The 26,010-nt window shown below is 42.7% G+C and overlaps 1 protein-coding gene across 11 annotated transcripts in view; it reads left to right on the top strand.

Annotated features, from left to right (window-relative positions):
* Positions 1-655: 655 nt before the first annotated feature.
* Positions 656-26,010, top strand: part of MTSS1 (MTSS I-BAR domain containing 1) — a 126,798-nt gene continuing 101,443 nt past the window's right edge. For 3 of the 11 annotated variants that reach the window (XM_031504088.3, XM_077782138.2, XM_085572543.1), the window contains exons 1-3: positions 1,106-1,338; positions 17,389-17,450; positions 20,187-20,260. In XM_031504088.3, the coding sequence (XP_031359948.1) occupies positions 1,267-1,338; positions 17,389-17,450; positions 20,187-20,260 (208 nt within the window). In that variant the 5' untranslated portion in view covers positions 1,106-1,266. Of the gene's footprint in view, positions 1,060-1,105; positions 1,339-1,480; positions 14,900-17,388; positions 17,451-20,186; positions 20,261-26,010 lie in introns of those variants that run through there. The other 8 variants (XM_085572547.1, XM_085572545.1, XM_085572548.1 and 5 more) reach the window with 6 other exon arrangements.

Genomic DNA, 26,010 nt, shown 5'->3' with positions numbered 1-26,010 from the left:
ACTAAAACGAATTTATTTATAACAGGGCAGCGTTGCATTTACACCAAGGGAGGGTCCCGGACCCTCGGTGTGTTTGGTGTGAGCGGCCATGTGCCGGTGTCACACACGTGCAGGGTGTGAGCCACCGCCCATCTGCATGCAGAAACACGGGATTTTGACCACAACGTTTTGTAAAATTTGGCAGAGTTAACGTGCAAACTGAATTACTTTACACCCCACGATTTATACAACCCCCTCTCACACTCTTGCCTATTGTCTGGCATCTGTGGGAGAGGATGAACGAGCAGCCTCACAGCTGCTGCCGGCCGCACTCCGCGGGCTGCAGCTTTGCGAGGCCTCTCAGCTCTCTATCGGGGGGTGCAGGCAGGCGCTTGTCACCAGAAACAGCGGAACTTCGGCCATTTCGGCGAATGTCACCAGAATAAAACAGTTTATTCGCCGAATGCTAAACATGCAAGTCAGATTCCGCCCTGAAGAAAAGGGAACGGGATCGGGTCTAGCGGAGTCCTCGGGGCCGGCCCGTCGGCAGCGGGGCGCGAACCCGCGACCCCCGGCCCGCCGGCCGCGCGGGGCCAATGGGCGGCCGCGCTGGTGACGCGGCAGGGCGGGCGGGGCGCCGGGCGCGGGGCCGGGCGGGGGCGGGCGCTGCCGCCGCGGGAGCGGCACGGGCGGGCGGAGCGGGCTGTTCCCGGGGCGGGCAGGCAGCTGCTCGGGTGCGCTGGTCCGCTGGGGTTGCCAGAGCTCCTCTCCAGGCTGCTCCACGAGGACGCGCTTGACGCTCGATCCCTTTTTATAGACACTGATATTCTCCCCCCTTGTTTTTTCGGGGTGCGCTGCGCCCAGCGCCGCGGGCGCCCGCTGCCCTGAGCGCTGCCGTGCCGGGAGGCGCGGGGGGCCGGGGCCGCGATGCGCAGAGATGGGGCCTGTGGCTGCTCCCGCAGGGGCTCGTAGTGCCCGCTCGGCGCTGAGTGCCCGGGTGCCGGGGAGGTGCGTGTAGGAGAGGCGCCAGTAGCGCTGGATTTTATCCCGTTGTAGAGGTGCAGGCAGAAAGGGATTCAGGTGTGTTGGGGTGTAGTTTTTTTTTCTCGTTGCGTACATCAGCTTGTTTGCCCCTTCCCTCCCCCCCTCTTTTTTTTTTCTTTTTTTTTTTTTTTTTTTTTTTGGGTGAGGTGGGTGCCCGGGGTGTCTGATTTTCCTCCAGCTGAGCAGTGCAGTTGCAGCGGTAGCGTTGAAATCCTGCTCCTCCTGTGAGCTCGAGCCAGGAAAATGGAGGCTGTGATAGAGAAGGAATGTAGTGCGCTCGGAGGGCTCTTCCAGACCATCATAAGCGACATGAAGGTAAGAGGCTGAAGGGTGTGGGGAAGCACAAGGGAGGGGAAGCGTCTTCCCACCTGGCCCGGCGAAACTTCGCCCCGGGCGGTGCAGCCGCATCGGGGGCTGGTGGCGGCGCGACCTCCCCGCGGCGCAGGGCGGACGCTGCCCCGCGGCTGGGCCGGCGTCCCCGCCGGCGGGACCAGCCTGGCAGAGCGGCTCCCTGCCTTCACACCCAGGGTTTGGGGCTTGCGAGTTGGTTGTAGGATACCACCGCTCCCTCCCTCCTCCTTCTTTCCCTCTTTTCTCTATTTGTCCTGCTCAAACGTGCAAGCTGTTAACCTTGCACCAGGGTCAGGAATTCGCCTCTTTATTTTACAAATATTTTTATCCTCCTTTTTTCTCCCCCGGTGTGGGCTGTCAGATCGGTAGCAGCATGAATGCAGCGGGGCGGGAGCGTGGTGCGGAGGAGCCGGGCACGGAGCGTGTCAGCCGTGGGGTGGGGCTCGGAAGGGCAGTGTGAGCATTTCGGTGCCAAGCTGATGGGCGCGATGGAAAAAAAAATCTTTGCCTGGAGATGCTCAAAAGTTGATGTGTGCCTGAATGAAAATTGCAGCTCAGTCCGTTGTGTGGTATTATTTTTACGCTGTATATGCTCGTGGAGGTGGCATTTCCTTTTTTCTGTGAATGGATGCAAAGGTTTCAAAGGCAGGGGTCTCTCCACCAGCCACCAGAAATCTGACTGTGCTGATCCCGTCTCTGCCAAAGGGTCCCTTTGAGAGAGGCGCTCCCACTCTATCCTTGGCAGCCAAGGGCACTTCTGCAGGGTTTTCTTTGGGTGAGCCGGTGCCTCCCACCCTTCTCTCGTGGAAGTAAATAGCGTAAAAGCGTTGCTGTGTTCTGCCCGTCATGTCTCCCCCAAAGCCCAGGGCTGGAGGCGCCCAGCCTCCGGCACACGGCCGTACTGCAGAATACTGCAGTGTTCCCCTGGACAAGGGCAGCTTGTCTTCCTGCCAGGGCTGCCTGGGAAGGATGCAGTTGTCGGGAGATGTTGAGGGACGTGTCAGATAATGGGGACTGCCGTAATTTAAAGGCGGCAACCGTGCACGCTGTGCCTTTCTCAGCCAGGGCATGGGATTTCTCTGGGTGTTTTAATTCAGGTAGGGCTGGTGAGCCGCGAGGGCTGCGGAGAAGGAGCTGCCGGGTAGTATTGGAGGACAGGGTCTGCTCTAAGAGGGAGCCTGGCAGAGGTGAATGGCTTCTAGTGTATTTTTTTGGGAGGGTGGAGAAGCTTTTGGCACTAGAAGTTATTTTTTGGCAAGTGTTCATATGCACTTTCCTCTCAACGTATCTTAGGAGACATTTAATTAAAAGCGTGGCTTGTCAAGAGCAGGTAGGTTGCAAAGAGGAGGGGGGAGTCTGTGTATATCTGTCAAGATAATGCTGCAGACCTGGCAGTGGTGGTCCTCAAGCTCTCAAACCTCGGATTTTTAATAATTACTGCACTCTAAAATAAAAGAACCCCCCCAAAAAAGCAGGAAACGATCACAAATCCTGGAATAATTTAGTGGTCAGTGCAGGGAACAGGCAAGAGATGTTCTGTTCCAGATGAAATGTGGTTTTGGGTTTCATCACAGAGGGACACTGAGTATGTTTATTCTTACCTTCTTTTCATAAGTGATGCATTTGGTTTTTCTTGCTCTTAAGCCAGTGGGCCTCTGTGTGGATTAATTTTTTTTCTTCTACATGGGAATGCTGTTCATCAGAAAACATGTTGACATGAGCATATGGAGATGGGCACAGGTGTGAATATTTTTTTCTTAATGCTTGGTAGTAGTGGAACCTGTTTTGTGAAGTGGCAATTACTGAAGGGGGAGGTTTGGAAGGAATCACTGCAGATCTTTAGCAGCATGGTGGTTGTTATGGTTAAAAATAATCTGCTCATTATTTAGCATGAGTAGAACAAAGAATTTTTACCTGTAGTTAGATTTGATGCAGCTGATGCTGTACTACTGAGATGCACTAGGATTCTTTGTGAATTGTGCACAAAGGAGCACAACAATTTCTAAGGAAAAGTATCTATTTTTTGATAGTTAACCAGAACCTTTCAACAAATCATACCTTTAGTAGTAAAGTGAAAATTAGCATTTTAAGTGCTGTTTCGCGTAGTCAGATCTGTGTGGGCAGGCTTCTGGCAGGATCTTGGAGATGTTGCGTAGGGGTCTGCCCACGCATACCCAAGTGCTCTATCCGTGCCTGTTTCTCATCGCAGGCTGTGATCAAGGCCCCACATGCCCTGCAGTGCTGAGGGATTTGATGCAGCATCTGCCTTTTTTTAACCAAATGGTTCACGGGTTCTTTTATCGTATGTATTGCTCTACCTTAAACTTTGTTATAAAGATGGTAGGGTTAATCAACAGCTTCAATTACTCTGAAGTCTTGCCAGGGGATGCAGATGGGTGCTGCAGCTGAGGTGATGAAGATACAGTACATGCAGACTGATTTTTTTCTTTGTTCACAGTAACACAAAACTGGCTCAGGTGTACCTGTTAATTTTGAGCTTTGCCTGGTTTTGACAAGGTTACAGGAACTGGAATTACAATTCTGATCAATGTGATTGTGTCCATTTGTCTCCATATACTGTGTTAGATTTGAAACTTCATATGGGCAATATGTGTCAGTGTGACTAACATATCACATTTTTTGACAGCAAGATTGTGTCTTGCTGGCTGAGGTCTCTTGAATGGCATTTAATGTTTTCTCCATAAACCCCAAATTTCTCTCCACCCTCTATCAAAAATATTTTTGTGTCTAATACTCAACAATATCTGCTCCAAAACAACTCAGCATAAAGCTGAGTGATTTGGAGAAATTATGTTACTGAGTAAATATAAGAACAGTTAATAAACATCCCATTTGTTCTGCACATTATTGTATGTCACAGAATATTCTGAGTTGGAAAGGACTCACAAGGATCATTGAATCCAGCTCTTAGCACTGCAGAGGACACCCCAAAAACCCTACCATGTGCCTGAGTGCTTTGTCCAAATGCTTCTTAAAATATGTCAGGTTTGATGCTGTGACCACTTCCATGGGGAGCCTTTTCCAGTACCCAAACACTCCCTGGGTGGAGAAACTTTTCATGATATCCATTCTAAACCTCCCCTAACACAGCTTTGTGCTGTTCCCTTGGGTCCTGGCACTGGTTACCAGAGAGAAGAGATGCCCCTCCACTTCCCCTTGTGAGGAAGCTGTAGACTGCAGTGAAGTCGCCTCTCAGTCTCCTACAGGCTAAACAGAAAATCTGGAACTTCAATCCCCTGACAAAGGAAGTCCATTTTTTCCATGCCAAACTAGGGTCAGATTTGTTGAGTAATATGGTGGTGTACATGATGACAGGGTTGTTTGTGTAAAGTCCACAGTGGGAACTGTACTTGACCGTTGTGCTCTAGAATTGGATTTCTGTGCTTTGAGATTTCAGGACCTGATTAAAGAATCATAAAGGTGGGAGTGTGTGTGCCCATCCCATCCTTATTTTGATCCATTGTCACAGCCCTGATGTTTCCTATGATACATCACTGAGCATGTGGCACTTAGGATTTGTTACACCCTTATGCAAGATCTTTTTCAAAGCAAAGTTTATAAAAACAGAAATAAAATGTGCGTGTCCCCTCAGAGGAGTAGTCCTGTGTGCTATGTGCAGACACTGCGACTTGTTTTTGAATGCAGCGAATTTTCTGTAGCTCCCTGTGGGAAGGGAGTATTTGATCTGAATAGCTTGTAACTTGTTTCTTGCAATTGAGAAATGAGATGCTGCAATGTGCTGTTAATTTCAATATCTCTTTTAGTGCAAAGCAAATAATTTCAGTTAATTTTTGGGAGGGCCTGTTGCAGATGGATTTCAAAAGAACTTCTCATGCTGAGCAGAGTTTTTTATGTTTTTTTTTCCTTCTGAGTTGATTTTATATTCCTTTTAATCACATTGTTCTCTGTTATCCTGAAGAAAAAAAACAGCACCTCTGAAAAAATGGAAATTGGTTGTGTTTGTAGTTCATTACTTGCTTGATGGTGTTTCTTTGGCTTTTAGCATTCTCTTTATTTGTCTTGCCTCTTCTGCCAGCATGTGTTTTGACAGAGCAGGGGCTTTCTGTGTATGTACAGCACCTGACACCTGTGGTGTGGGCTTGGGAGGAAGATGAGTAATAAGCAGTTGGATGAACACAGGTTGTCTGTGACTTCATTTGTATCAGAGGATTTACTAAATTTTTATGGGTCAGATGTGTGCTACCAGTTAGTCTCATTCATCTCCCTGCATGTGAGGGATGTGCAGGTATTATCCTGAAACAGTATTCCCAACAGATGTGTGAGTTTTTGAAAAAATTCAGAAACTTTTATTATGTGTGTATGTGCCTTATTTATATGTGTTTAGCTGACAGTGCAATAAAATAATCTTCTTGCTTCTGGCAGTAACCTCTACTATAATACACTAGAGGAGTTGCTGGGACTCCTGGCCTAGGCAGTGGTGGACCTTTTCTTTCAGCCATGCAGAACTCTCGGTTAAAAGAGGAGAGAGAGACATGAACAAATGGGCATAAGAGACATTTGTGGTTTTGCATCCTCTTATCTGCTGTTTGAAAGTGACCCGTGAGAGGCAGTGTTTTAACTTGCTTTTAGAGAAGTTGGGACCAGGGGTGGCCACATCAAGGATTGAGAGTTGTTTGTTAAGTAGCCCTCATTGCTTGCAAGGGATGGCTTATGCAAATAATATAAACTGAGGAAAAATATTTGATGGAACAACTAGAACAGCTGAGACAGTTACTATAGCAAGTGCAGCTACAAGTCTTCAGCATGTATGTTAATCCAAGGAACAGCACACATGTACCAGAAAACCTGGGCAAATTTATTTTACTGTGGCATGTTGTAGTGCAACAGCTTTTCCCCAGCTGTGCTTTATTTGAAGCTTGAGATCTCTGTGGAGATTAGGAGTGTTCAGTTGGATGATTTTAAGGGTTAGTTTCAATCCAGCTGTTAAGGATGATAACTACTGTAAGGAAAAACAAATATGTCATGTACTGGGACCAGCACTGTTAATGAGACACGTCTTTGTTGAGGAGATTGACAGTGGGATTGAATGTTCTCTCAGCAGGTTTGATGATGTCACCCAGCTGGGTGGTGCAGTCACCATGTTGGAGAGGGGCAATGCCATCCAGAGGGACTTTGACAGATTTGAGAGGCAGGACTGTGTGATCCAGGGAGACCTTATTGCACCTTGAGTACCTCAACAGGTCTGCAGGAGAATTGGAGGAGGACATTTCACAAGGGCATGTAGTGACATGATGAGGGAGAATGGCTTCAATAAAGAGGGCAGGGTTAGATGAGATACAGGTAAGAAATTTTTTTTACTGTTTGTTGAGAACAGATTTTCCAGAGAAGTTGTGGTTGCCCCTCCCTGGATCAGTAGAAGGGAAGGTTGGATGGAGCCCTGAGTAACTTGGTCTAGTGAATGATGTCCCTGCTCATGGCAGGGGGGTTAGAGCAGATGATCTGTAAGGCCCCTTCCAACACAAAGCATTCTGTGATTTTCTGTGCAACAGACAGGTAGGTCCAGGCCTGGAGAGGAGGCACACCTGCCATATTGCACTGGCCTGTCCATTACATAACAGTATTTAAGATAGCTAACTATCTATTTCATATCTAGCAAATGGGTGTTTCTTCCCCTTCACAGCAAGTGTGAAATTAGTTAATTTAGAGCTTTTCTTCCCATTTATTTTGTTCCTCAAAGGTTTTACCATCAAGGCATTTGGAGCATAGCTGGCTGCTCTGGTTTCTTATCCCTCTGCCTCCCAACAACCTGCTTGCTCAGGCAGTTGGTTTGTGTACACTGAAATTCTTGCCTTTTCAAACAGCTGCGGTATCTTTCTGTAAACATCTTGGAGGGGGGAGGGATTGACATGCAGCAAAGGCTGAAAGATGGTGCAGGAAGAGAGCTTCTGCATGCCTGCCTAGACACTGAGGTTCAAGCAACAGGCCATAACTGGGAACATACTTAGTCACAAGTAGTTTATTTTTTAGGGACACATGCTTTCTTGATCCAAATACTCTTCTGTGAGTGTTAACAATTTATACAACTGCTGAACATTTACTACAGAAGTGTGTATTGGGCTGGCTTATCCTGTGACATACCCAGAACAAATTTTTGATATCTCTTAAGAGTAGTCCTTTTGGACCTGGCAGGATGCCAAGAGCTGCACAGTGAGGTTCTAAATGTGGAAGGAGTTGTGCAGTGCTGCATGAAATACAATTGACTGAACAAATGTTGGAGAACAAGAAGTCTGTGTAATTACGAGCTTAGTGCTGGTTAATACCTAACAGGGGGTGATATTCAGTGGAGGTTGCTGCTTCCTTCCCGAGTTTTGAGTGTGCATGAACTGAACCCAAATCTTTGTGATACAATACCTGAGAAGCTAATTTTCTTTAAGTACAGAAGTTGCAAGAGTTGATGTAGTATACTTGTGAATCTGTAAATAGCATCTTCTGTAGCACAGCAGTCTATGTGTTTTCAACTTCTGAAGAACATTTTTAAGGTTCATGGTCTACCGAAAGACAGTGGTCTTGAAGATAAGCAGGAGCAAAATAGGAGCTATATCTAAAAAAGCTTTTTGGTCTACTTCAGAGTGTGCAAAGATGAGTACAGAGAAGTTTGAGTTAGTACAATAAGGGGCTACTCTTCAGAATAAAGTAGTCTCTTTAGGCTACATATATAAAAATGCATTTTCCTTTTCAAGGGTGCATTTTCAATTTGAAAATTATGTCTGCCTTGATACTGTAAGGTGCCAAGCACTGCTTTGTTTGCTGGGATCTGTGCTGACCTTTCAGGACATTGATTGACTTCTTCCTGCTGGGCTGAGATAGCTTGAATGCCAAGATGTTTGGAACTATTGGAGACAAAATGTCTGGTAGCTTTGTGGCTAAGACCATAACAGCTTTCATCTTCAAAGTGCTCTCTGTGTGACTTGGCTCCAAAGAATGGCTCCCATTTTACAGAAAGGCAAGCTATGGCTGCAGGTTTAGTGACTTGTACTCCCTCCCCCCAGGACAAGAAGAAATTGGGTGCATCTACAACATGGAGTTAATGAGGGAATGTTGTTTAAGCTCCCAGTACAATAGGTTTTGATCTTCACATACACGCTACTTTGTTTTTACTGATTGAGACGTGTTGCGATAACCCGGTGTTGGCAGGCAGAAGAGATGACATCTAAAAATGACTGATAAATTCTCAACAGAAGTGTCCTGAACGCCTCTCCTGTAACTGAAACTACAGGACCTCTCTCAGTTTTTAGTGGAGAAGCCTGATTGGAACATCTTAACCATAAGCTGGTTGATCATGAGGCATTTGTGTATTTTGGGATTTTGTGTGAGCTCTGTACTTTTCACTCTTCTGGTCAACAGCCATAAGTGATATGTAGTTGATTTGAATTCCAGGATACTAGCTGGAGTACAATCATCCTTTAAGAAACCATTCTTGCAGGAATGAGCTTGTGTTGGTGTGTAAAATGCTGCTGATGAATGTATAAGTAGAGACACTTGGTTCATGGTATAGAAAGGTTCACATTTGTTCTCATTTTTTCTTCCACATAAAGTGCCACCATGCTTCTCACCCGAGCATGAGATGTATATTCTTTTTTTTTTTTGCCGCAAGAGTCACATGTGTGCTTTGTAATGTCACTGAAGCCTCCTGTATAGAGGCATAATTTAGATTTTTTTGTTAATAAAGCTGTGTTTGGGCTGTCTCCTAACAATACCATCCATGATTAAACCACATGTATGCTCATTGTCCATGAGCAAACCAAGGGTCTAATTTGGAGCTTGAAAGGGATTATTTATCTTCTCATTAGTAAAATGGAAAGAAAGTAGCCTGCAAGAAGCATACTTGCACTTCACCGTCTGTCATTAGGCAAAGGTCAGTAAGCATTAAAAATTTGGGTACCTGGCTGCTGCCTTTCTCCCATTTGATACTTTTCTGGTCAAATCAAATGTCTGCTAGTAGTTTGAGTCCTGGAGACTGTTATGACTGCTTGTGGGATGGAGATTGTGTTTGGTGGATGGTCAGAAATTAGGGTTTCTGCTTGCTTGGAAAGAAGTGGTGAGACCCCAGTGACGTTACCAAAACAGGGCTATTGGCTTGAGGCTGTCCTATGTAGTTATTAACTTGACTGACTGCCTCCTGATATTTTAATTATCTTTGTTTTGATCCAGCTGAAATATTGTGGGTTTAGAAAATAGCTGTTGAGTATGTACAGTGGCCACTTAATGATTGAGTGGATGAAAGGCGGTATTGATGAGTCTCTGAGGAGAAATCTGCTATTCAGGCTTGCAAACTTGTTCAGACTTGCAGTGAAGAATGTGGAACTAAATGCTTCCTCTGGAAGACTACTTAATGTCCAGCTTTTTTAATGTGGCATGGGATAAAAGGTCTCTAGATGCTGTGGCTAGTTGTTTCCCACCACCCCCCATGTCTTTTGAATAACTTCCTATGTTTAGAGAAGGAGAGGCTGTATGTTTATGCATGATGTATTTTCTCACAGTATGAGTATAACTTTTGTTTGCTAATTACCCAATCTTGGATTTAAACCATGAAGTGGCTGCTTTGGAGCTGAGTTTCTTCATCTTCTAAACCATGAAACTGAGCTGTGCACAGCATAGATTTGATGTGGTCCCTATTGACATAGAAGGAGGCTGATGAGTTGGATTTGTAAGCCAGGATTAGTTTTCACAGGTCCTTGCTGTACTACATGTTGGAGTCACAACCATAGAGCAACTGGTGTCTTCCACTGGGGATTTTTAAGCATGGGCTAGCACACTACAGGCATTATTATAATACAAATTAAAGACTCCAGGGCTCTGACAACAGACTAGTACCAGACTTAGTTTCCCTCCCCCTTTAAATGGTTAGTGAGATCTAATAAAAATGTTCGTTCTTGCAAAGTAGTGCTGCATTTCAGTGCTGCTGTAAGGTAATTGGGCATTCCGTAGAGTTCTTCAGTTGATTTGAGCATGTAGAAAAAATGGGTATCTGTGGTGGTGTTGTTTGGGTTTTTTACCCCAGTGGTGTGAATACCTTTTCTGGACTTTCTTGACCAGATATTAGTATTGATTTTTTTCATGTTATTATCTGTTTTCTTTACTGTTCTAATGTACTATTTAAATGAAAAATGAAACGGTTTTGATAATACTAAACATGTGGTTCTGTGATACATAGAAGAAATACCCAGTTGACAGGTTTTTTTAGTAGTGTATGAAATGTCTTCAGTAGTGTTTTGTTGCATAATTTTCAATATTCTGATAATGTATGTCCTTGAGAAGCAAAGCTTGGCATGCCTGTTTATACTATGCATGCTGAGGGAAACTAGTTTCTAATCCTGTCATTCCCTAAACAAGAGGCAGAAATAATGGAAGTAAATGCATGGATACAAGACTGGGATTTTAATTACCCCGCTTTCTTTCCTGAAAGGTAGTTACTCTTAAATGACATCTTACTCTGATCTTTGATGTGCTTTTCCTTTCACCTGCATGCACTATACTCTCTCAAAACCTGAGTCTGTACCTGTCTGCTCCTCCATTCAGTAATGTGTGTTCAGCTCTTGCTGGGAAATCCCATGAAGTTCAAGTTTTCTGCTGTTGATGCCTTTTCACTCCTGGCCCAGCACAAGTTAAGAGTCCCTTTTGCAGATGGAGCTAAGCTCAAACTTCCCCTATGCACAGCAATACCTTTAACTTAGAAAGACAGATAGGACTTTGAATTCAGCAGGTCCCTTTCCTTGTCTTGTGGGAATTTTTCTGTGAGACCTCTATGCAAATGTGTTACTCTTCCTGAAAGAGTTCTAGTGAAAGGAAGCTCCCTGACCTTTCAGAGTAGCCATTTATGTGGTCTTATAGTTGAATGGGTTGTGCAGTCTCAAACTTCTCTGCTGAAGCCAAACTGATTTTTTCTTATCGTGCACCACTGGAAAAGAGATGATGGACAGCATCAGGCTACAGGATGCTCCTGAAATCAGTACTGGAACTTGGCTGAGTTCTCATTCTGAACATAAGAAATAGGGAGTAGATAGATTGGACACAAATTGACTTATTTTACAGTGAAGGTGGTGAGACAGTTAAGAAGGTCGCCCAGAAAAGTGGATTCTCCATCACTGGAAGTGTTCATGCTCAGTTTGGGTGGGGCTGAGAATAACCTGATTTAGTAAGATATTCCTCCTCATGGCAGGGAGCTTGGTCATTAAATGTTGCTTCTAACATAAGATGTTCTGTGATTTTGTGTATTTGAAAACCAAAGGAGTAATGGAATAGATTTTGTGTACACCTCTGTGTCATTATAAAGAATGAAGTTCTCTTGCCAGCAAAATTCCTGTTTCAGTGTGTTGAAAGATTTGAGACTTTAGATGCAGCTTAGAAACATTCATGAGACAGGCTCTTGATGCTTTTCAGAGTAGAAAGAGGCAAAGCCAAGCAGAGTTTTTTTGGATGGAGTAGAGCAATTATGAACTTCAGGCAAGATGATGCTGATTCTGTTCTCACCTTTATGTTACAAGACCTTTTGTGACTTAAGGGTGTAGGCAGTCCTGTCCATGAGTCGTGGACTTGTTTAAATGAGTGGATTGTACAAAGGAGGATGTGTTAGTGTTTGGTAGCACTTTGTAACTCTTGCAGTTATGGCTGGCCAAGTGCTCTTTCACCCAATTGACTATTGATTCTTCCAGAAAAGAGGACAAACTTCCAGTGCCAAATGTTAGATGAGAAGAGAAACTGCCTGTAAACTGTTGTGTCTTCCACTGTGTCGAGACACACACTGTGGCTGGAACTTGCTTTTTTTTTTTTCCCCTGCTTCTTCTTTTTCTTTCAGACTCTTACTGTTTTCCTGTACTCTTCCCTTCCACTCTTTCCTGGTTTTGTTTGTTAAATAACTCTGGAAAAGTGGTAGCCTCTATGTGCAAACCATACTTGCTGATTGCCATTTGTTATATGTGACATCTGTGACCTTGTGTGGTGTTTTGCACAATAAAGTCTCTTTGCTACTTGGAGGTAGTGTAGTGAATGCCACAGAAATGAGACATTCATAATAATCCATGTGATTCTGTTATCTGGTAAAAATATAAAAATAAATCTTTTGTTTCCAACATAATTTACTTTGGAGGGGTAGGAGGACACATGCACAAGCCAAGTTACAATTTTTGTTCCAAAACCAGATCTATGGCATTTGGATGTGTTACTAGGGTGTGGAGCTCTGTGACACTGTTGTGGGTTTGGAGACTCAACTTTTTAGCTTATCATAGCTGAACAACAACACTTGAGGTAGAGAAGTTCGAGCTCCTGTAGCCTGTATTTGTTTTCTTTTCAATTTCATTGAAGTCTTGCAATTAGTCATTGTTAGTACTTTCCTGGAAGGCATACAGCTCTTGGTTTGATAACCTCCGAGATAAAACCAAGGCATTGCTCTCGCCTGATTCCTCTCTCTGTTACCTCTCTAGCTGAAACAGCCAAAATTAGATTCTGGATTTGCTTTACTGAAGAGCATCTCCCTGCCCTGAAGTTGGAGGATTCCAGACTCTTACTGCTGCCTTTGTACTTGATGTCCCAAAAAGAGCTGGTAATAGCACTCCAAAGCCTTTCTGATAAATGAAAGCACTTAAAACAACGCTGTCAAGGGTTTTTTGAAGATGGAACGAGTCTTGTCTCTGGGAATTGGGGTGCATGAAAATAAATAAATAAAGTAAGCATCTTTTTGCTTAATGGGAAGACTCATAACTTTATGAAAAAAAAGAGTGAGAGAACAGAGAGTGAGAGAACATTTTAAAACTGTCAGGGCTGCTGATATTTAAGTTATAATCTTAGATAGAACAATCTGGGTTCCTATTCTTGCCATTAGATGTCATCAATAACAGTTTCAGTGAATATCCTTTGCTGTCCTAATTTTTTTGAGCAATCATTGAATTTCTTGTGTGTGTCTCTACTCACTCTTGGTGTGGGATCACTGGCCTGAAAGGAAGGGGAAAACTATCTTCCATAAATCTTTTGTAGACTTGTGTTTATGTAGGGGGGTTGTGCTGGTTCACCAAAACAAAAACATTTCCACACAAGACTTAAATTCTTTTTCCAAAGCTGCATAATTTCGTGCTCTTGCCTGGTGTGGTGGGCTGACCTTGGCTAGCTGCTTTTTATCTCTTCTTACTCAGTGGGAGGGGGGAGAAAATAGTAAGAAAAAGTTCAGTGATTGAGACAGAGACACGAAATCACTTACTAGTGATTGTCATGGGCAAACCAGACCCGAATGGAGAAGATGAAATTTACTGCCATTTAACATAGATGTGAATGGTGAGGAAGGTGGACAAAAATGGAGACCTCTGCCCATGTCGGTGTGTCTGGGTGTCGGTGGGGTTTCACCGAGTGATGCTGGCTCACCCTTTCCCCGCGGCAGTCCCGGGCTGTGGCCGTGGGGACTCCGCCAGCTCTGGGTGTTTGTGGGACGCGCTGCCGGCCCTGAGGGAAGTTGTTCATGTCCCTAATTGCGGACCGGCTGCTGTTGACACCTTCGGCCCCGAGGCAGAAAGGTGTTTTCCCTGTTTTCCCTGCCGGTGTTTGGCACAGATTAGCTGGAGCTGGGCTGTGGGATCAGGTGACTAATCACCTATAAGCGCACTAATTAAGCGATGGGGCAGGATAATGGCATTCTGCAGCTTACTGGTGACATGCTGGGCGGGCAGCTGAGCTCCCTCAGGAGCTCAGGAGCCTTGATGCCATGGAGCGTCATACGGCAGTGGGAAACACCGTGGAGGACAGGTCAAATTTCTTCCTTCGATGGCTAAGAAATTATTCGGCACAAAGTTATTTTGGGGGAAATAGTCCTTGGATTAATCCTTGAACAAATTTAAAGAAAATTATTTAAACAAAGCCTTGCTGTAATTGATCCCTGGATTAATCCACGGGGAGCTAAATGGGAATTTGTGACCCAGGATCCTGCCGTGGCTCTTCCCTAAGTGTGGCTGCACCTGGGGGAGGCCTCCTGCTTTCACAGATAACACCAGGCCTGAGTAACCCTGACATTTAAAATGTGAAAAATTGGTTTCTTTATCAGCCAGCTGAAATTGAAGTTCCAGGGGGAGCAGGGGAAGCTCTGGGAGAGGCAGCATTAAAAATACTGTGTTACTATTCTTCAGAAGAGGCTTTATGTCGCAAAAGCATGTCTTGGATGAAGACATCAAATTCCATCTGCTGTTTCTTTGTGTTTAAATTGAGACAATAATGCATGTTGAATCAAGCATGTGTGTTTTTCATCACTGTTTACATTTCTCTTGACGCTGCTTTGACAGCAGCAGGAGCAGTTGCTGGAGGTGAGACCCAGCAGGGCTGCTGTGCGCCAGTGGCACAGGAGGAGTTGCTGCCCAGGGCACTGGTGCTCTGTGGATTTACAGCACCGGTTTGATTCCTGCCATCTCCTTGGTTTGTCCCCACAGGTATCACTTACATGGCGTCCTTGCTTCCTAGGTGCTGGAGTTGGAATAGACCCCTGGTTATTTGGTCTTGTGAAGTGGTGGTAGGTGTTGAGCACTTTTGCTGTAGGTAGGAATGAAGGGGGTGTCAGCAGGGATGCGGTGGTGGAAATGTTCTTTGGAAAAGCTGAAAGGAATGATGCAATTCAGTGTGTGACTTCATGATCTGAGGGAGAGATGTGCTTGTGGATGTGGCTTCAGCAGGGAGAAGTGAGAACAAATTATTCTGAAACCCAGATGAAATACATGCCTCTTTTTCAGCTGAGTGTGAGATCAAGATTTCGCAAGGTGAGCAAATAATATAGGACTTTATATGACTAATGTAAAACTGCTGGAAGGTTTTCTTTAAAAGTGCAAAAACAAGCAAAAAAAGAACTCCAACAAAATCCACCAGCAAAAATATTAATTCAGTGACATTAAAACCCCCCAAAAGCTCAAGTTTTCTACTGTCTGAAATGAGAACAGATGCTCTCTGCCACTATATAGGGAGCCCAGGTAAACAAACTGCATTGATTTCAACCAAACAAATACAGCAAACAATTAAATAAAGTGAGCTCTTACTTGAGCGGGCTTGGTTTGAGGAAAGCAGCATTGTTATCGACAGGAACTAAACAGTTGTGGAAATGTTTGACTTTTCCATTTTTGCTTTTCAGACTGACCACAAAATAAATAAAAAAGGGGGTTTCTTCTTGAGCTGTGTTTTGATAGGAGTGCCTTAAGCTTGCCTGGGAAGCGGCTAAACGCAGGGCTGGTGTCAAATCTCCTGCGTGCCATCATGTGTGTTTAGCTGGGTAATATACCAGAGATGGAAACATAATCAGGCTCCTTTGGTATCCTCTGCTTGCCGGCTTGCATTTTGCTGAGAATCCCGCAAAGCCTTGGGCTGTGCTGGTGATTGTCAGGGCTTTCAGGGCTCCTGGCATACACATGCATAATGCATGCAGGGCGTGAAGGTGACAATGAGAGACGGGGTTCAGAGTAGGGATTGCAGTAAGACTAATAGGTTTAAGGAAATAGTATTTTTTGCCTCTTTTAAATAATTGGGTTTCTTTAATTTTTAAAATGTCTGACAATTTTTTGCTTAGCACAAAGCACTTTATATTCTAGGTCTTGCCACCGAGATAACGGCTATTTTTTCTCTTCTGCATTTGCTACTGGTTCTGTCATGTGTAGGGTATAACAAGGTTTTATGAGCATCAGCTTTGCATTGTTTGGGCTATTTTCCCTTTTTTTTTTTTTTCTTTTTAGCAAAAGCCCTACAAGCCTTGCTGAAGAAGAGAGACTAGAGTACCAGCAGGCTTCCAAGCAGGTGTCTGGGAGCTGCCTTGCCAGGGTGTACTGAGGAACTGGAATTTGTCTGACAGCTTTTGGGGAAGAGCCTGTCTTTGCCCTGAAAACTAAACACTGTCTCTCATGGCAATGCGGGCTGTGGATTTTGGTCTAACCTACTTACAAAAATCAGACCAGTTTATAAGGGTGGACTGAGTTTACTAGAAGGAACTGTGCTTGCTTGAAACCTCTTCCAGTCAGAGCTGGGGTAATGTTAGCCTTGAGGATCTGCCTTACCTGGGTTTTATTGTGTTGTTGCTCTGGTAACAGCAAGTCTTATACCTTTATTAAAGGAAGCAGGGATATTTTATTTTACTCTCTAGACTCCAATCAAAGAGAAATTTTGAGGTTTCTTTCTACCACATTTTTTATCTTAGCAGAAAATTTGTACTTGCTCTGCAGAGAGAAATTTTGGAGCAGAGAGCAATTTTTTGTTTTAACTTCGCAAATAAATATCAGGATGTGCAAGAATACTTTGTGTTCATATTCTAAGTATAATTTTGGGTTTTAATCCAGTATTAAAAAATGGGGAAATTCTACAGGAAACTTGAAGTCAGGAAGAATTAAGCCTTCTTAAGCACTTTGTATGCGCTCAGTGCCATGCTGTTTTATCAGCTTCAATTCAGAAATTGTCTCCAAGGCTTTTGACTGTATTTGAAACAGGTCTTGTAGTGACAAGGTGGCTGTTGGGAGAGCTGGTTGTCTTGAGCTATCACTGTGCTTTTCTCTGTGCAATTACAGAGTTATATTGGGGCAGTGTTTGAGGTGGTGTCTTGGTCAAGTCACACTTTTATTGTACAGGCTCTGAACCTGGAAAAACCACAGATGGATCAGTTGGTAAAGAAGAACAACTCGGATGCTGCCTTTGGTTTTAGGAGCTTCTGTGTACATGCTGTCGCAATATATACTACCCTGCCCTGAATGGGCTTGGTTTTTGCTGTATCCATCCAAAGGGGAGGGCATTTATTTTTGCTGCTTCAGTTCAAATCCCTTTTGCCCAATGTTTCTATTCAGAAAAACTGTAAAGCCTCATCACAGAACTAGTATTTCATCTGGATTCAGAAGCAGTCAATTTTGGTGTTCATGGATTAGGATTTACTACAGTTTTAGTTATTGTTTTATATCTAGTTTAATTTGATCTATAGTATTAAAATTAGAATGCTCCAATCAAATGTTCATTGTTGTATTTTATTTTTTCTTGCAGGGAAGTTATCCAGTGTGGGAAGATTTTATAAATAAAGCTGGGAAACTGCAATCTCAGCTTCGGTGAGTTTTATGTTACACAGTCAAGATCCCCTACAGTTCCTTGGATGTGCAAACATTAAGATTAAATGCAGCTTTTGCAATGTTAATTTTCTAAGCACGTTCTAGTAAAATCGTGCATATTTCTTAGTCAACACCTGCATGTAATTTTTTAAATACTACTACTGGTGTCTTAATATATTTAGGAAAATTCACAATATGCCACCAGCTATACATAAAAAATATAAAATTAGCTAAATTTAATTGATATTGATGAATAACTTGAAAGAGTTTATTGTTGTTTAATGAGCACACATTTGGAGCTAGGTCTATGATGCCCTTTTTACTAGTGTACAATACAAAGGGTTTATGTTGGAAGAGGGCTCAAAGTGTTAAAAAGTCTTTGGTAGCCTTAACAGCATTTTCCTCTGACTTAAAAATGAAGGGAATTGCTTTCCTGGATTGCTTTGTATTAGTGATTATTAAAACTTAAGATTTTTGGGATATACTTTGAAAATGGTATACTGGATTTTTTAGTATATGGCAGAAGTATCACACTCGGACCAATTATACCTATAGAATTCATTCATTTGTAAAATTTGTTTCTGCTGATACAAATACAACCTCCATTTTCTCACAACTCTCCCTAAACCAGAGTCTCCTCTCTGCTCTACAAAGCGCCAGTTTTTTTCCCCAGCAGCTGTAGTGGTAACAGGTTATTGGCAGTCTGGTTTGTGGTTCTGTGTTCCATTATGAACTATTCCCAAAGAAGCTGGAGGTTTGCTTCATTTGCCCTTAACAGCTGGATTATGCTGTTCTACTACACCGTGCTTAACATGCCAAACTTGCATGTGGCTTTTTTCCTTTTCCAGCAATCATGTCACAGTGAGTATGGAAGTTGTAGAGGAAGTAGAGAAAGAAGAGAAATGGAGAACTTTCCCAGCATTTTGTACTCTTCAAACACAGGCCTTCTGGGATGGCATGAGGCATAGTTTTGTTTATTTCCCAGTCCTGTGGTAATTGCATTCTGTTGCTGCAGTGCTACAGGAACATGCAAGCAGGCAGCTTGAAAGCCTGTGTTTGAGGATTTGCTGTTTGTTTCTAGCAAATGTGAGCCTTTTGCTGCTGTTTCATTTCTGTGTGCTCTGATAAAGGACAGCAGATGTCATTTGAGCGGGAGCCAGGTCTTTCTGGATCTTGTTACTGGGGAAGTGGAACTTTGTTATTAGTGATGTAATTAATAATTAACCACATAGTACATGAATAACAGTGTGACCCACAAGTTTGGAAGATGAGCAGCACAAACAGTGTTAAGGAAAATTTCAGCAAAGATATTCTGGTTCCAGGGCCTAATATTGCTAGCTAGCTGTCAGGGGGATTTGTCAGGTGGGGGATTTGCCCTCCCTTTAATCTCCTGGGCATGTGGAGAGTCCTTATGCATTTGCTTGGTCCTCTCACGCCTGGGGTGTTTTTTCTGTGTGTGTTCAAATCTTTTGTGCTTGTCAGTAGGCCATTTACTACACTGCCAGTTATGTCCTCTGTACCTTGAGCATATTTGGAGTGAGACTTGCATAAAATCTGACCTAATTAAGCAGTCCTGTGGTCTTTCTGGCCAAGGATCAGCTTCCCTGCAGGTCTACTGGGTTTTTTGAGGCTATGAAGGAGCACTTGAAACAAAGTGAATGTGATAGTCCCTGTTCTGGATTTTGCTTGAAAAGGCTGACTGACACCATCAGGAGAGAAAATCAGAGTTTGTTAGAAAAGATGTGCAGGAACAGAGCCATGAGGTAACTGTGGAGAGGGCACAATTGTAGAGCCCTGGCCTACTTTGTCTTTAATTGGGTCAACCAGACTATAAACCTTCAGAAATTGGGACTGACCTGAGGTGTTCAGGGCTCTGGGGTGTGCTTATTTAGAACAAACGTGTCTGGAAAACTGTAACTCACGTTTGCTGTCCACTTGAAGAGATATATGGTCTGTGGGTGCTTACCAAACATGGAGGGAGATTGGGCTAGTGAGGTTGACACTTGGGATTGTGAAGTCTGAGGTTGCTGGTGTACCTCTCAGGAAAGATCCTGCTTGGAGGAGCACTAGATCAGAATGGGCTTTTTATTTTGGGGCTTTGTGTGTTGATGGTTTTTGTGGGTTTGAGTTGCTTTGGGTTTTTTTTCTTGAGGTTGAGGGTTTTTTTTCCTTTTTTTCCCACCTTTCCATTTATCCAAGAACTCCAGGCTAGTCTGATTTCAGAAAAATTTTCTGTTTCAAGGGATGCTCATGCTCCCCACATGAAAAATGTGGGAAATTGTTTGGCTAGGATCCTAGATAAAAGGAAGTTTCTGCATGTTTGTTCTTAAAATATGCATGTTCTCTGAAAATAGCAGTGGCTATAATTTGTTCACTAATGGGTGAAGTATAATGTGTGTTAGATTTGTTTTTCATGTTTGACTGCTTAATATTAGTTCATCAGAGGAAATCAGCTAGAAGGAGGGTGGCTGTGCTCTTTTGAAACAGCACCTGTCCTGTGCAATTCTCAGCATGGAATTAGCGTGGCTGCCTCCAAGTCCATAGTGCTAACACAAAGCAAGGAAGGGATTAAGAAATGAAGGAGGGAAAAGGCTAAGTTCAGATATAAAAGAGAATACTTTTTGTGGCCTCTGCAAGTTCACAGTGTTATTCTTTATAAGCCTAAATGTTTTTGGCAGTAATTAAATAGGCATCAATGAGACACTGCTAATGTTTTGTTATCTGTATGCATTTCAGGACTACAGTAGTAGCAGCTGCTGCCTTTTTGGATGCCTTTCAGAAAGTGGCTGACATGGCTACTAATACACGTGGTAAGCAGATGTGTCAATATTGAGTTTAACAGAATGCTGTGTGGTTTATGCCATTTGTCGTAATAAAAAGAAGTCTTGTTACATTGACAAGCAGATCTGTGAGACATCTGTTAGGTGGACTTGCACTTTGAAAAAGTGGCACGTGAAAAAGGAAGTTGTCTTTACTGAAAAAAAAATGCTGGAAACCTGTAATTTAAATGTGTCATCAATCATGTGAACACTTCTTAATTACCATTTGAATTATACGTTGATGAATAATATTTTAGAAAGCAAGATTTACAGAAATCTGTATTCACTGATGCCTCTGTACCTTGTGTAAATGAAAAAGGCTTGATACTCAGCTGGAATTAATAACTGTAGGGCTGCTGGAGACAGAGTAGATACTGGCTGATGCTGTGTAATGCCAGCAATGATGACAGCAACGACCTGTACTTACATCTTTGAGCAAAGACTTTGCTTGTGCTTCCCCCTTAAGTCTGACGTTCTTGGTCAAACAGAATTTTCCTGTCTGTGGGCTTCTCTGGGTAGCAGTCTCAGCTTATTGGTGAGTATATAGAGCCAAAATAGTGCAGCTGGCATTCTTTCCAGACTGCTGGATTGGAAGGAGACAAAAGGCTGCTTCTCTCTGATTGCTGGCTGCCCAATGACCAAGGCATTATGTGCAGATGTCCCTGCAGTGGGCATTCCCCATGGTCACTGTCCTTGGACTGCTGCTGAGGAGTAAATCTGGAGTGCAAATAAATCACTACTGAGAGAGCAGCTCTTGGTCACTTCTAGCCCTAAAGATTTTGTTGCATTTTTTAAAGTCCTAATTTTCTGTTGGCATTTGACTTGGAGAGTAAGAAAGTAATGAGTAACCCTTGACACAAAGGGTGTTCAAGCTCAGTCAAACTTCCCTTACCTCTGGCTAACAGAAGGAGTAGCAGCTGCTGGAGTGAATTCCAAGTCACAGAATGACAAGAGGGAAGAATACTTCTTTTTCCTGTCTAAAGCTAATATTTACATTTTGATAAGAAGTTCCTCATTATATGCATACCAACAATAAATTATAGGTAATCTACTCACATAAAATAATAAACATGACAGAAAGAGGAATAAACTAAGGATGAGACCCCAGGGAAGAACTTAACTTGGATTTCTAACATGTCCTTCCTTCAAGCATATTCTCTTCTCTTTCTTCTGCCTCCCTCAAGGGGAAACAAAGTAAACTATGAAAATCCTTGAGACTTGTCTTCTAGCTATGCTGGCAGGCTTGTAGGACTTGCATTGAGATACCAGAATGACTGAAACTTTTCCCACTCTCAAACAAAAATGGCTTGTGTGGGTTTTTTGAAGGGTATTTTACACTTTCTGCTGTGTCGTGTCTTGTCTCTTATCTCTTCGAACACATCCTTTACAAAAGGAGCTCTGTGAATCCAGGCATACCAAATTAGTATAGCCCCTCTGTTCTGTCTTCTGACTGAAAGGATAGAAGAGAGTTTTGGTTTTATTTTTAGAAAGTGATGTTCTGGGTAATGGATCAAAACTCCAAGTTAGCTGGTGGTTCTGATCTGCCACCCAACCCAACTTCCATTTGTGCCCATTCAAGTTTATCTCTGAGGTTGCACTTTGGTCCTTTAACAAATACTGATCATTCTGCCTTGCTATGTACAGGGATAAACACCTGTCCCCAGGGAAGATGATGGCAAAAATCCAGTTGTGACGGAAATTCTATTCCAAAACTGAAACAGAGCAGACTTTATATTCTTTTTTCTTTGATGTGGGAATTTTAACTGTCTCTCAGTTTTCCCTTTGAGTGGTTACCTAAAGTGAAAAATTCTTTCCTAAATTTTGCCTGTTACTTACCCAGTTTATAGAATTATGTATCCGACTGTGTAATCAAACATCTGGCTGTGTTCCACATGGTTTAGTGGGTTAACAGATAAACCAAAGTTTACAGTTAACAGATTAACCAAAGTCAGACAAAGTCATGTTCAGTTGCTGGGGATATATGAGACTTGAGTAGCACTCCCCATGACAAAGGCAGGGAGGTTGGTGTATTTTATATCATGAGGCTGGTTTATCATTGCATGAGCCAAATGCTTCTTCTGGGAGCTAACTGTATATGGAAATGCTGAAGCAGGTGCCTCTCTGGAGGGACAGTGTTAGTTCCTTGTAGGATGACTGAAGTGTTGTGAAGCTGGTGCTGCCTTTAATTTGTAATTGCTCGTAGTTCTACAGAAAGTGGCCTGTTATTTTAAGACTCACTGATCTGGCTGATGAAAGTGTTTTATCAGTCAACAGAACAACTCTGGCTACTCTTTAATCTGCGTGCAGCAGCATTAACTTTGAAAGAAGAAGAGGTGTTTGGATATACATGCAAGGAGGAACAATCTCAGTCACCAAGCGTTCAAGAATGAGAGCCTGTTGCCATCGTTCCAGTCCGTGTTCCAACTGGTAGCCTCACATTGTGTGCCATTACTGCTGTTCACAAGCACTGACTTTGCTCTTCTGGTGCATTGTTCTCTCTGTGACATTTAGTTCCTTCTAATCCTGCAATGGTAGTGATGTTAATTTTCACATTTCCATCTGGAGCTCAGATAGAAGGCACAATTGGAGCTCTGCCTGTGGTAAAACCTAGGATTGGATGAGTCAGATAACCTGTAGTTTGCTGTATTTTTTTCCCTTTGTAGCTTCTAAAGTAGGAGAAGCCCTCAATGTGAAGTACCTGATGTTTTGTGGTGACTCAGTACACAAATTAATTCCCAACCAGCTCATTTCAGCTTTTGCTTTCTCCTTTGCTGTCTTTCCATTTAGATGTACATCAACCCAAAGTTGACTCTTTTTTCCTCAGTTTAGTTCCCTCAGTTCGATGCCTTAATTTTAGAATGACAAGGGAAAACACAGGGAAATCAGTTCTGATGCATGTGTAACCAAAATGTTAGATTTCTGTGGGTCTGGTCATCTAAGAATCATAATTTGAATGGGGGAGATTAAGTTATGCTGCTAATTTAAAGTAATGCTAGCTGTATAGCAGTGTATGCTGTTTTTGCTGGTATCAGAGATTTTTGAAAAAATTTCTTCAGATGTTTTGAGTTTTTGAGCTCTGACAAAATAGAGACATCTATGTAGCAGTTTTTGTTATTCAAGCTGCATCTGTTTGGCATACTGCCCAGAAGAACTTGGTAGTATGCGGTGGAATCTGTATTATCTCTCACTGTGATTATTAAAGAGAAAGCTTACAAAATATTAAATGAATGAAGTACTTCAGAGTACCTTTAAATCCTTAATATTCCTTAAATAGTGTAATAATAACTCTTGAATACCTTAAAAGTGATGTTTCCTTTTGGGGAGATGTGTGCTCATGACTTTTAGTTCAGGCTTTTCTTACATGCTTTATTTCTATCAATATTTGAGATTCTGAATGTTTTTGCCTCCACCAGTTTTAACTGAAGCATGGAAGAAATTTAAAGCTAATTTAATTTTATATCCATGTACCTTATTTGTGCAATAAAAAGATATTCCGCTATGAAGGCAAGAACTGTGCATCCTAAATACGGTATGTTTATATGTGATATATGTTTAGTTTGCTTTCAACAGTATGTAAAAGGGCATGTTTAAATTGCTTTACTTTTTGTATGCTAGTCTACTTCTGCCTCTGCTGCATTTGAATATCTTTTGTAGATAAGTATAGAACTCGGGAACTTGGAAAAAGTAGGTGTGAAAATTAACTATCCTTCTTGTGTTATGAGGGAGATTAATGTGAAGATATGCACACTTCTTCTGTATCCACTTAATACACCATCAGCAGCTTCCATGGATAAAACCCTGCCCCAATCTTGCCTACCTGCATCTTCACAGGTGTAAATTAAAATTTATGGAAAGATAATCTAAAAGCTTTGATTTACCTAAGCTTAAAATTGATCTTCAAAGTGAGGTTGTTAATGAGGCAGCTGATACTCAAGTCTTGTGGTTTTTTATTTTTCATTCATATTGAAGGGTTTTGCATATGCATAGGTGTGCTTGATATTAGCAGATTAGTTAAATCACTTCAAGAGGGTGTCAGTATATCACACAGCTTTCTCTGGCCAGTTGGGTTCCATGGATTGTAATGCTGTTTGAAGTTCCCTTTTGGCAAGTGCTACTAGAGGTATGTTTTCCCTGCCTTTGGTAATTTTGACATCTAGTATGTTTTCCATATCTTTCATTTTACATGTCTGAGAGGATTTTAAGGCAATGCAGAGTTGCAGAAACTCCACTTGAATAGGAGACCCTTTCTTCTGGATTGATGGTTTTGAGATCTGGGAGGATACTGTGGGTTGTCAGCCAGCTGCCAAGGGGCACTGAGTAGATTTGGAAGCAAAACTCAGTCTGTGTGTTCTGGTTTGAAAGCAAAACCAGTGAGGGAGTCCAAGTCAGAAATACAATTTATTAGAAAAAAGTAAAAGAAACAAAACACATGCAATAATAGAAAAGAAAAATCACTGACAGAGTCAGAATACAACCTGACACTCTTTTGGTCAGGGTTGTTGGTAGCAGTCCAAATTGGAGTGGCTGCAAGTCCTCCTGGAGTGGTAGATGCAGTTTGGTTGGAGCAGTGATCTTGTACAAGGGTGTAGTCTTCCTCTGAACGTCCAGAGGAAAACCCCAGCTGTTCCTCTTGGGAACCAGTGGAAAGGCTGCCTCTGATGTCCCCAAAATTTAGATTAAATCCAGTTAGGAATGCTTAGCTCCTCCCTCTGGGTGGAGCATCTCACAATGGGATGTTATAGTTCTTATCAGTCATGCAGTGACATTCACTGGCCCATTATCTGCAGATGTCTCCCCTGAGAGAGGATTGGTTGTGAAAGAGATAAGGAAAACGACTCACTTAACAGAAGACAACTGCCATACAGATGGGAAATGGAATACATCTTGCTTCTCAGTCTGGGACACTGTGTATGCATGGCATGCAGCAGCAGCAGTGACCAAAATCAGCACAGTAATTTTAATGTTACTCTTTTGAGGGGCTGGATATATTAGTGTGGAAGAATTTCCTCATTAAATTTCAACAGCACACAAAAATGTTAATATGGTTAAACACTTTTATTTACAAATTTAAATTTGATTAATATTTGTGAGTGTCTACATCAGGTAGCTCTTCTGTGGCAATACTCAGTAACTGCTATTCATGCTTAATGAGGCTGCTTAAAATAGTACTTCTGCTGTAGATTGCTGTTCCTGGACAGAGTCTGCATCCATGTTGTTCCAGGTAGTGTGTAAGTACCCCTTCAGACTGTCTGGGTGATCCTTTTTATTTTGTCCAGGATCTCTATGTATGTGTTAAAGTAGTTTTCCAAGGTGCCAAACTGCACAAAGCGTTGCAGGGCTGGAATTATCTGTGGTCTCCCAAGTAAGTGTGTTTAGGCCTCCTGAAACCAGGATCTCGCTCACTGCAAATATGGCCGAGTGTGACCCAAGGTATGGTAGGGTCTTGGTGCTACAGCAAAATGTAATTGGACAATACTGAAAGGTGTTTTTTATTGATTTATTTATTTTGATGGAGGGAAAAAAAGAAGATGGAACAGAAGTGAAGCCTGGGGAGGAGAGACACATCACAATCTACAGCAGTTCACAATCTACAGCAGTAGACATACAGCTGTATAATATTTTTGAAATAGACTACTTTGCTCCTGGCTATGAACTGGGGAGATGTGATAGGGATCTGTACCTAATTTCAGAGTGAAAACAAAGCTGGTCACAAGAGGAAAGGCATTCTCGTTGTCCAGTTC

The sequence above is a fragment of the Lonchura striata genome, chromosome 2, assembly GCF_050655825.1.
Source record: "Lonchura striata isolate lonStrDom1 chromosome 2, ASM5065582v1, whole genome shotgun sequence".
Classification (NCBI taxonomy): domain Eukaryota; kingdom Metazoa; phylum Chordata; class Aves; order Passeriformes; family Estrildidae; genus Lonchura; species Lonchura striata.
The sequence above is the reverse complement of the archived record's forward strand: the minus strand, read 5'-3'. Positions and strand labels throughout refer to the sequence as shown.